At 37.2% G+C, this 12,139-nt stretch overlaps 1 protein-coding gene across 2 annotated transcripts in view; it reads left to right on the plus strand.

The window, feature by feature from the left end:
* Positions 1-3,666: 3,666 nt before the first annotated feature.
* Positions 3,667-12,139, plus strand: part of LOC117532239 (otoferlin-like) — a 32,539-nt gene continuing 24,066 nt past the window's right edge. For both annotated transcript variants that reach the window (XM_034195559.1, XM_034195560.1), the window contains exons 1-11: positions 3,667-3,747; positions 4,844-4,914; positions 6,931-7,057; positions 7,197-7,251; positions 7,553-7,684; positions 7,840-7,902; positions 8,023-8,107; positions 8,210-8,369; positions 8,668-8,854; positions 8,958-9,144; positions 11,852-12,075. In XM_034195559.1, coding sequence (XP_034051450.1) covers positions 4,869-4,914; positions 6,931-7,057; positions 7,197-7,251; positions 7,553-7,684; positions 7,840-7,902; positions 8,023-8,107; positions 8,210-8,369; positions 8,668-8,854; positions 8,958-9,144; positions 11,852-12,075 — 1,266 coding nt within the window. In that variant the 5' untranslated portion in view covers positions 3,667-3,747; positions 4,844-4,868. The remainder of the gene's footprint in view (positions 3,748-4,843; positions 4,915-6,930; positions 7,058-7,196; positions 7,252-7,552; positions 7,685-7,839; positions 7,903-8,022; positions 8,108-8,209; positions 8,370-8,667; positions 8,855-8,957; positions 9,145-11,851; positions 12,076-12,139) is intronic.

Raw genomic sequence — 12,139 nt, forward strand, 5'->3', positions numbered from 1 at the left:
ACCTTACAGTGCCTGAAGTTGGATTTTGATGACAGCATCCATCACAGAAGGAGGTTAGTGGACAGTATTACAAAGACGGCTGGTAACTGTGCACGATTGGTGACATGATTACGGCCACGTTGGAGGAACTAGGACATCTCCCCAACTCCTAATCATGTAATTAAAGGCAGAATCCCTCAACAGAATGTCTATGTTGATGTCACAGAGTCAAACCTGCAGCTGAGCCGACAGGAAAGGTTGCCTCCATTACAGTGCTGCATAAACTTGCATGGAAAACATTTGCATAAACTAAGCATGGAGTTTTATTTTTAAGATAAGATACAATCCCCTGTCCGGTGAGCTAAGATTTTTCTAAACTAGCGTACACATTTCCACGCTGTCATAATTAAGATACAGAGTTTCTCTGATAGTCTTTCCAAACAAAAGCTAAATATTTCTTTTATTGTGGACAGCGAAGGCTCCAATTAATGAGGTTGTCTGATGGCACACTGGCTGAGGTGCTTAAATAATTTAGCGGCTTGTTTCACCAGACACCAGCAACTGTAGACTTTACGTATGACTTACAGACTGGCTGTATATGTAATTGATGAGATGATGAGTTGTTCTACATATAGCTGAAACAGGTCAAAGATTAGATATGGCTACATCTCAACATTATTTCTCTTGATGTTTAACCTGTAAATAAACCATATTGCCCAAATATAATGTGTTCTCAATGACACAGACAGAGAAAAAGGCAGCAAATCCTCACACTAAATAGCACATGTTGACAAAATGTCCAGGATTTAAATAGTACATTAATGAAGAAACTATTTTGTCTTCATACAACCTAATGCAACATTATGAGTCCTTTTGAAGTTTGTGGAAGCACGTGTCATTCTTTGTGCAGCTTATTTAGTCTTTATTTATGAAAATGACAGCTTTTATGCACCATCTGAATAGTACTGGACACGTTACATGTTGGCCATTGAGAAACAAACACTTTAAAAGCGATGAATGTACAGGTTTCAACTTTAAACACAAGGTGTGGTGATTCCATGACAAAAGACGGTCTCATTCAGACCCAGTTTAGGGCAGAGCCTTATTAATAATTAAAACAGTTTAGATTGACATTTTGTTTACGTCCGTGAAATTCTATCAGTTGTGAAATTGCATGATATTAAGTACTGTCACGCTCACCTGTTTTTAAAATGACTTTGCATGGTACCCTTACAAACAGCTGCATAAATGATGTCTTTCTATTCACCTTTAACCACCTATGTATTTCTGAACTGCACAATAATGTGCAGTTCAGAAACATCTAATACATTAGTAAATTGGGGCCCAAAGTAAGTCACTGGGGCCCAAAGTAAATGGACTCAAAGGTCAAAATGTAAGTTTTTCGACTTTGATTTGCTCAAAACATTGCACACAAAAAGTGGTGGGTTTGAGAATTGTCCAGGAAGGTCAAATTTCCCAAAGGTCAATCACTGGGGCCAAGGTCACGTCTGTTTATCTGTTGGTCTAGTCCTCTCCAGTCTTTTTGATGATTTTTGCCAAACTTGGCACATCAATGAAGGCTGATCCCCAAACTGCCTACTTTGTTCAAATTCCTGTTGTCAAAGGTGAACATAGATTAATTTTATTTCCAACCTGTTTTGGACAAAATATGGCATGCTCACAGGTGGATAACCAGAATTGCCCTGGCAAGGTCTGCCAGAGTTCAATCATTTTGGTGAAGGTCAATGCTACTGGGGTAAAATGTCAGCTTGTCGTAGCCCTTAATGTCTTCATTTCCATGGATACTGTTACAGAAAAAACTCACCTAAACCATCATCATATAAACCGGATATTTGCACTCACCGGACAAAAGCAAAAGTCCCAATGCTTTTGTGTGCTTTTCCATGTAATAAACACTGTATATACTGGATTTTGTATAACAGATTTTCGCTCACATCGGACAAAATGTCCCGCCCCATCGTAATGTATTCAATTAAAAACTCCTCACATGTACTGGACACACTAGTCTGGACGTGTCCAGTAACACAGGTACGAAATGAAGTTCAGCACAGACACTAGCCAATTCGAGGAAAGTGCTGTATTTCATTGATTTAAAGACCAGGCATTTATTTTTTTCAAACCATGCTCAGACAAGGGACCTAAACGAGGCAGGCCTTTATTTAAGGCTGGTGATTATTAACAAAATGCTGCTTGTTGCCTACACAGTGATATGGCATTAAGTTTCACACATATCCCTGGGTGTGGCGAATCAAACCACTTTAGATCGGAGCCCTCTGCATGGCTGCAAACCCTCCCTGTGATGTGCACCAGCTAAATGACTGAGACCGCAAAAGGCTGTGATTTGTCACTTTTCCGATTTCACTCCTTCCTCTCCCATCATATTTTAAAATTTTTTTGCACTGTGCCCCTCAACTACATTTCGATCATGAAACAAATCCGTTTGGCAGAAAATTCTGCAAATATGACCAACTTTACAACACAGAGTCGGAAAAAGGAGCTCAAATGACTTGCAGTTCATGGAGAAAAATTACACATACCGTACTGTTGGCTTGGAGGTTGATGATAGTCTAAAGAAGTGGAGCTCATTGAGGGACACATTAATCCAGAAAAGGCCACTGTTCCTGTGGTATATTGCATAAGATGCAACGGAGAACTTCAAAAGGGTCACGCTCATGTCGACGTCATTGCGTGGCCACAGAGTTACGGAGATGCAGAAACATAAATCAGGCTTGAGGATTTTAAGGTACCACTCCACAGTGAACTTAGAAAAAGAGTGATTTGACCAAATGTAATCTCTTTAATACACATAATTCCTGGCACTTATTTAAGCCAGGCGTTTTTTTTTTCAGACAAAGTTTTCACCCGGTCATTAAATGAGGTAGGTCCCGACTCAAGGTCAGGCATTTAATCAAGGAAATACGTAAACCTAATTGGTGCTGGGGATTCCCCGTAGATTGTTTGGCACCTCCTGACTGTAACTAATCTGTTACATACATATAACGTATTTTGTCCGTTTTATATAACAGATTTGGAAAATTTGCTGGTACATCTGAATCCATTATATGCAAGTTTTACTGTATCTAGTTTTACAGAACAAATTTACATTTACAATTTAATTCACATGTAATTTTGAAAATGGAATGTGTGTGTGTATATACACATGCACATTCACCTTTGAGTCTTTTAAGGTTAATCTTAAAACATTTATTTTCAGTTGCTTATAAGTGGAGTATGGTTTTATCTCATCTTCTTTATATTTGTTGGTTTGTATGACATGTTTTTATTTGGTGTTCGAATTTTGATTTGTTCTTGTAATGTTTCAATTTGCTTTTTATTATGATGTTTGTATTGTGGGGAGCACTTTATTTCTGATTGAAAGTGCTATATAAATAAATTGTGTTAATATTAATAAAGTATATATCTAAGTGGCTTGTGTGGATTGGCAGACTGCTCACAGTGACGTCTCTCAGCAGTCCATAGTTATAGTTACCAGTCTCAGGTTCAGCGTTCATGTACTATTCATCGGTGTATCACATCACTGCTGGCCAACTTCAGACTTGGACAAACTGACTTCTTTTCCGCACAAATTATTTTTGTTGCCGTATTCGTAGTGCTGTGTAAATGTCAAAAATGTTTATATAGTGCTGCTTCCCTTTTGTAGAAACAAAATAATTTGGAGAGTATTTCTGTTCCAGTAAAACACTTGAAGCTACACAGAAGACAGAGACGAGTGGGGTGACTTTTATGGTATGTATTACAAGATTGTATTTGTACATTAGTATAATCGTGTTAAGCACAGATCAGATTTCATATGGAAAGATTTAAATTCTGTAGTGTTTAGATTTTTCAGCAATTATTTGCAGATCGATATTTATTATTTTATTAATTATTTTTATGTTCATTTTGTTTAACATAAAATATATTTTGGAAAATGATTAACATTCAGAACTTTACATTCAAGGTTATGACATTGTGAACTATGAATCTTACAAACAAGGTTTTAGTTCGTATTGTGCTTTATCTATCTTGTTTCATATAGCCTCAAAGAATAGTCATTTCTGTGCGGCTCATATGGATGTGTAAATATTTTTCTGAATCCCATAATGTCAACTTTCTCAAGACTAAATATTAAATACTGCAGCATGGATATCTTATGATCTTATTTCCCTGTTAGCAGGCACACCAAAAATGTAAAGAACTTGTTCAACATATACCAACACCAGCCCTTCATGAAAAAAAATACATCAACATTATATAAATTAATAAATATCACAGTTGATTACCTCATAACATTAAATTACTGCACAGTGTGTAAAAGATATTTTGCAGAATGTAGATTAATTATTTTAAGTGTGCTTTTATCTACAATGCATGTGAAACGTATCCTCTTCAATTGATGTATTAAGGTCAGCTGATCTAAATAATTAAACACCTCTATTAGTTGCTAAACACAGGTGTGGCAGCATAGACACCAACCTAAAATTGTTGGCCTACCTAAGTTCTTCACAAATTTTGTTGTGACATGCTAAAAATTTCTATGTCTTTTATGATGTACTTACACTTTGTTTGTGAATACATAGGTGTCTGAGCTTTCAAAGTACCTAAATAGATGAAATTTTCAATTGCTCATGGATTTTTCAAGCAATCAGTTGTTAATCTGCTGATGTCTTGCAAGAAAATGGATTAGTGTGCGCTTATTTTTGAGAAACAATGCAAATTACTTTAGTTGCTTTATTTTTTACTTCAGCATTATCAGTGGAGATTTAAAAAACAAAACAAAACAAATCAGCCACATATATATGAATGATATCATCCATGAAATAATAAACTCCTTTCTTCACAGAACACGTGAAAAGCATTATTGAAGCATGAAGCGCAGTAAGCACCGTGGACACAAGGAGGACAGGAATGCAGGTACCACTAATAATGGCAAGTGTCGGTAGATGAGGTCAAAGAAGCTGAAAAGTGTTGACTGACGTTTAAAGTTCCTGTTGGTTTACATTCATGTCAGTCTACCAGTTTCAGTTCTCTGATTCTCATCTTAATTAAGAATTCTAGAAACCATGTTGTTATTATTGTCAGTGCTATCTTTAAAAAAAAATACTCTTAATTAAGCAATTGCACAATTATTTGAGATTGAGCAACCATAGTTTGTTAGTGGAGATTAAGCAATCACAGTTTGTTAGTGGAGATTACGCAATCACAGTTTGTTAGTGGAGATTAAGCAATCACAGTTTGTTAGTGGACATTAAGCAATCACAATTTTATAGCACAATAAACAATCAATCAGTATTATTATGAGTTAAGCAATAACAGTCAATATTATTACAAATTAAGCAATCGCAGCCAATACTGCACATTAAGCAATCACAGTAAGAATTGTTGCATAGTATGAAATTGCAGTCAGCATTATTGCATATTAAGCAACTGTAGTCATTCAATTGAAGAGTAGATAGATCAGTGGATAAAGAGCTGACATGTCAATATGCACACCAGGATTTAAATCCTGCTCATGCTACCTGTCAGTATCCTTGGACAAGACACTTAAGATGCACTGTCTCGGTCCACCCAGCTATGAAAATGGGCATCAGCCTTGGCTGGAAAAGTAAATGTCAGGCATAATTGTGAAGTGCTTTTAATATGTGTTAGATAAAGAAGCACTATAGAACCGTACTCCTTCTATTCGCCCTATTGACGTATCCCATAATCCCTTGTGTGCCAGAGAGTCGCTGCAGTCAACAACATATAGAGAATCAACACAATGACAGTTGTAAATTAATATTATGCTACAAAAATGTATTTTTTTATTCTTTTCGTCACATTAACAAGAGACTGCATACATGATACCCTGACAACTTGCTAAAACAATTATAACAAATAATCCGTGTCTGTTACATTTAATCTGCATGGAATTTAATAAATGCAAACCAAATTTTAGACATATTATGTATATTAGTCTCGAACAAAGAAGACAAACAGTGCTGTAAAGAACAATAAGACGTTAAAGAGCAAACTTCACTTTCCTCCAGAACAACATGATCAGGAAGTGATTGTAGCTCACAGCAGCTCCCATTGAAAATAACGGAGAGACAGCCTGTGATTCATGCATGTTTACATAAAATAAACACAATCAAGTCAAATCAAATCAAATCAATTTTATTTATATAGCGCCAAATCACAACAAACAGTTGCCCCAAGGCGCTTACAATAACAATGTCTATAATCCCAGAGAATATATTCACGAGAGTTTTAGGCACAATATAAAAATAGTTTTATGTTGTGATGTTAATGGTGTTGTCTGTGTGCAGCGGTTAAAGTGCAGCGTGATTAGAGCATCTCAATGCAGTTCTCAATGTTACTGAGATCTCGCAGTGCGGCGACCTCTCTGAGATTTTGTGGGATTTGAAACATCAATAGGGCGAATACAAAGGCAGTCCATCATAGTCAGTAGTATTATAGATTAAGCAATCACAACCAGTATTGTATTTAAGCAGTCACAGTCAGTATTACTGTAGATTAAACAATCATAGTCAGCATTATTGCATATTTAGCGATTGCAATCAGTATTGTAGATTAAGCAGTCACAGTCAGTATTACTGCAGGTTAAACAGTCACAGTGAGTAATATTGCATATTTAGCAATTGCAATCAGTGTTGCAGATTAAGCAATCATCGTCAGTATTATAGGACATTTAGCCATCACAGTCAGCGTTAATGCAGATTAAGCAATCACTGTCAGTGTTATTGCCACTATGGCAACTTCTTCCAGCTTTTAATTGTTAGGTTACACATTATCACTGGTAATGTAATGAATAAGACCATATGCCATATGTGCTGTTTGAAGTGCGGCAACCTTTAAAATTCTGCCCAGTTTTGTTCTTAAAATACAAGTGGTCCTTTTTGTACTGTGCGTCTTTTATGTGATCTCCAGGTGGGCCAGCTATTCTGGAGACGGAAAACCTGGTTCACCAGGGTATGTTTATGGGAAGAACTCCAGACCCTGACACCATTTCATTGGCATCAGTCACAGCGGTCACCACCAATGTATCGAATAAGAGGCAAGTGTGTTTCTGCTGTGAATGCTGATTGATGAAGCTAGTTATATTCATGCATCTGTAATGCTAAATTAGACTTGACATTATTAACTGAACCTAAGATTAATCTCACTAATGACTGTGATTATTCATTACTGTTCAGATCAAAGCCAGACATAAAGATGGAGCCAAGTTCTGGAAGGCCAGTGGATTACCAAGTAAGAGAATGCTATTAGCTCACTCACTTAATTTAATTTTATTGTATTGAGGAATCACTGATAAATCACATGATCTATCAATATAACTTTATTCCACAACCACTGTCATGGTACACATTGTGGCCAATCAACCAACCAACCAACCAACCAACCAACCAACCAACCAACCACTCACTCAATCAACCAGCCAGCCAGTAAAACAGTCAATCAGTGAATTAGCCAGTCAACCAATTGTCCATCTGTCGGTTTATCGGCCTGTCAGCCAGTAATTGAGTGATGTAAGTCAATCATTGAACGGCAGGTGAGTGTGACAGTGATCGAGGCCAGACAGTTGTTGGGACTGAACATGGATCCAATGGTCTGCATCGAAATCGGAGAAGATAAAAAATACACGTCCATGAAAGAATCAACCAACTGTCCATACTTCAATGAGGTGGGTGTAACAGTTAGGAGTAGAAATGTCTCCTTCAGCCATTACAATATATTCTATTTAGGTATATACAGAACCAATACCAGGAAGCATCATTCTCACGCTCTCCCTCTCTCTCTCTGTCTTTTTTTTTTTTTTTTTTTTTTTACTTTTCCCAGTATTTTGTGTTCGATTTTCATGTTCCTCCAGATGTTATGTTTGACAAAATTCTAAAGTTATCTGTAAGTTTTTCAACTCAAACACAAAACTCATTTATATTATTCTGAATTTGTTGAAAAACATTCTATTTAACAATGGCACATTGTCTTTAATTTGGAAATGGTTTCACTGCAAAATCTCAGGTGATCCATTCCAAAAATCTTCTGCGTAGTGGGACATTGGTTGGAACTTTTAAATTGGACGTTGGTACCGTCTACTCCCAGCCCGGTAAAGGAACAGTTAAATTCATCTTAATATTATACAGTATATATGTATGTTGATGGTACCAATAGTACACACAGCAATGCTGTTTTCCATGTTGTCTTGCAGAACATCAGTTTTACCACAAGTGGGCTTTGTTGTCTGACCCTGATGACATCACAGCGGGGTGTAAAGGCTACATCAAATGTGATATTGCAGTTGTAGCCAAAGGAGACAACATCAAAACGCCACACAAGTCCAGTGAATCTGATGAAGATGATATAGAGGGGTAAATAACTTGTGCTTAACAGTATTATTTTTCTTCAAAAAATTAAACAGCCAAGAACCACTTGGTGTAGACATTAGCTGTTGGAAATCCAAATAAACAAAAAAGTAAATTTGTTAGTTTTAAGAGCACGCAACAACAACAATCTGAATCAGCACATACCCAGGATAAAATGAATCACTGCAATTTTACATAAATGATGAACATCATCCCTCACAAATATTGTTTTAAGTACTTCTGAGAATGTTTTCCCTTCAATACTTATCATCTCACACTTTGCTGTCATGCTTTTATTTGTTAGGAATCTCTTGATACCAGAGGGGGTTCCTGCAGAGAGACAGTGGGCTCGTTATTCCTTGAAGATCTACAGAGCAGAGGGGCTTCCTAGAATGAACACCAGCATCATGGCCAATGTGAAAAAGGCCTTCATAGGAGAAAATAAGGATCTAGTTGATCCTTATGTCTTAGTACAGTTTGCGGGACAGAAGGTATTTCATTACAAAGAAAACAAACCTCCATTTAATAGTAATTACTTATCAGTTTTGGAACATATGCAGCTCATTTCCCAAATGAACATGTGTGTTGTTACAGGGCAAAACATCAGTTCAGAAGAGCTGCTATGAGCCCATTTGGAATGAGCAAGTTGTTTTTACAGAGATGTTTCCGCCACTGTGCAACCGCATGAAGATCCAAATCCGTGACTCAGATAAAGTGAATGATGTTGCTATGGGGACACACTTCATTGACCTACGGAAGATTGCCAATGATGGAGACAAAGGTCATTTCCAATTTTACATTTCAAAAATGTACAAGGATTACTGTCTCATTCTGGAAGCATTTTATTAACCTCGAAAAATAACAGACAGTATGACAGTAACATATCATTCGTGAACATTTACAATCAAAAGAAGCATCCTCCAGATTAACTTATGTAACTTAGCAGAAAGAAGTGTTTTGGATACCATTTGCATAGGTTTTTAACATATGTAAACAATAATCATTCAGGGATTTTTCAGTCATATGTGTCAGTACAGAATCCAATTATCAACATCCATTGTTCGGTGTTGTTCGCTAATATTCGTAGTGTCTCCAAAAATATTAGTCCATTTCAGCAGGGGGCAGTAAATCATCTCTATATTAAAAGTGTGCTTGCCTGCGTGCATGATTTTATTCAGTAAGTTCAATGTAAGCATATAATACAATTGTAAATACATTAAAAATACATGGCATGGATGACACAAGAAAGTGAAAACACTTTTTTCCCCATTGTGGTCCATTTAAAAATCAAATGACAAAATAGAAGTAATAATAAAATAAACTATTAATGTAATATTTCTAATAATAATAATAACATAATAGTGTGTATATGATATGTATAACCTCAGTATGAATGCCCATTTCTGCCATTTGATAAGAAAAACAAGGCCTCTATCTAAATTATTTTCACACATTTGTAAGTGGCAGTTTCTACTGATTATGAATTTTTTAAGTCAGACTTATGACATGGTAAGTAACAATAATGACATAAGTTAAAATCATGAGGACATTTTGAGTTAACATTATAATGATTTTCAGTCTCATGATTATGGCATACCAGCTCATAAATTTGATTTACTATGTAATAATTATGATACTATCTAAAATTTGGACTTACTGTATCATAATTTTCATTATCTCACAACGATGACTTATCCTGCAATTTTGATGTACAATCTCATAATTTTGACTTACTATTTCATAATTCTGACACTATCTCATAGTTTTGCATACTGCCTCATGTTGTTGTCTTGTCAGCTGTCCCGTTTCTACGGGGTCGCCACAGTGGATCCAGCACAGATCCATGTTGGGATGCCCTTCCTGAGGCAACTCCAGTTTTAGCTTGAGAAGCACACAATCCCTGGACTTTCAAAGTGGTCTCCTGCTCTGCTTAGTTTCTGAGATCTGGCAGCATCAGGCAAACCCAGAGCAGACTGGTTGTTCTACAACCCCAATTCCAATGAAGTTGGGATGTTGTGTGAAATGTAAATAAAAACAGAATACAATGATCTGCAAATCCTCTTCAACCTATATTCAACTGAATACACCACAAAGACAAGATATTTAATGTTCAAACTGATTAACGATATGGTTTTTGTGCAAATATTTGCTCATTTTGAAATGGATGCATGCAACACATTTCAAAAAAGTTGGGACAAAAGACTGGGAAAGTTGATGAATGCTCAAAGAACACCTGTTTGGAACATTCCACAGATGAACAGGTTAATTGGAAACAGGTGAGAGTCATTATTGGGTATAAAAGGAGCATCCCCAAAAGGCTCAGCCATTCACAAGCAAAGATGGGGCAAGGATCACCACTTTGTGAACAACTGTGTGAATAAATAGTCCAAAAGTTTAAGAACAATGTTTCTCAACGTTCAATTGCAAGGAATTTAGGGTTTACATCTACAAGTACAAGTTAAAACTCTATCATGCAAAGTGAAAGCCATACATCAACAACATCCAGAAGCGCCGCCGCCTTCTCTGGGCCTGAGCTCATTTGAAATGGACAGACACAAAGTGGAAATGTGTGCTGCGGTCTGAGTCCACATTTCAAATTGTTTTTGGAAATCATGGACGTTGTGTCCTCCGGACAAAAGAGGAAGAAGACCATCCAGATTGTTACCAGCACAAAGTTCAAAAGCCAGCATCTGTGATGGTATGGGGGTGTGTTAGTGCCCATGACATGGGCAACTTACACATCTGTGATGGCACCATCAATGCTGAAAAGTACATCCAGGTTTTGGAGCAACGCATGCTGCCATCCAAGCAACGCCTTTTCAGGGACATCCCTGCTTATTTCAGCAAGACAATGCCAAACCATATTCTGCACGTGTTACAACAGCGTGGCTTCATAGTAAAAGAGTGCAGGTACTAGACTGGCCTGCCTGCAGTCCAGACCTGTCGCCCACTAAAAATGTGTGCTGCATTATGAAACGCAAAATACGACAACGGAGACCCCGGACTGTTGAACAACTGAATTCGTACATCAAGCAAGAATGGGAAAGAATTCCACCTACAAAGCTTCAACAATTAGTGTCCTCAGTTCCCAAACGCTTATTGAATGTTGTTTGAAGGAAAGGTGATGTAACACAGTGGTAAACATACCACTGACCCAACTTTTTTTAAACGTGTTGCAGGCATCCATTTCAAAATGAGCAAATATTTGCACAAAAACAATGAAGTTTATCAGTTTGAACATTAAATATCTTGTCCTTGTGGTGTATTCAACTGAATACAGGTTGAAGAGGATTTTCAAATCATTGTATTCTGTTTTTATTTACATTTTATACAATGTCCCAACTTCATTGGAATTGGGGTTGTATATCTCATTATGATGAGCTAGTGTCTCATAATTCTGACTTACTGTTTCACAATTTTAACTTACTCTCTCAGCTGTCCAATATGCACATGAGTGCCTTCACATTCATAGTTTTATTGTCTTTAAGGCTTCCTGCCCACTCTGGGACCTGCTTGGGTTAACATGTATGGCTCCACTCGGACCTACACCTTGATGGACGAATACCAGGAGTTAAATGATGGGCTTGGTGAAGGGGTGTCCTTCAGGGCTCGTCTGCTCATTAGTCTTGGAATGGAGATCCTTGACCCTTCATCGCCTGACACAGGATGCTCCACAGAGGTGCAGGTGGAGGGAATACCCAACATCTCAGAGGTGGGTTCCTGTAATTGTCCCTCCCAGTGAGAGGTAACCATGCTTTGGTCTTAATTTAGCTCAC

Source organism: Thalassophryne amazonica, chromosome 19 (assembly GCF_902500255.1).
Source record: "Thalassophryne amazonica chromosome 19, fThaAma1.1, whole genome shotgun sequence".
NCBI classification, from domain to species: Eukaryota; Metazoa; Chordata; class Actinopteri; order Batrachoidiformes; family Batrachoididae; genus Thalassophryne; species Thalassophryne amazonica.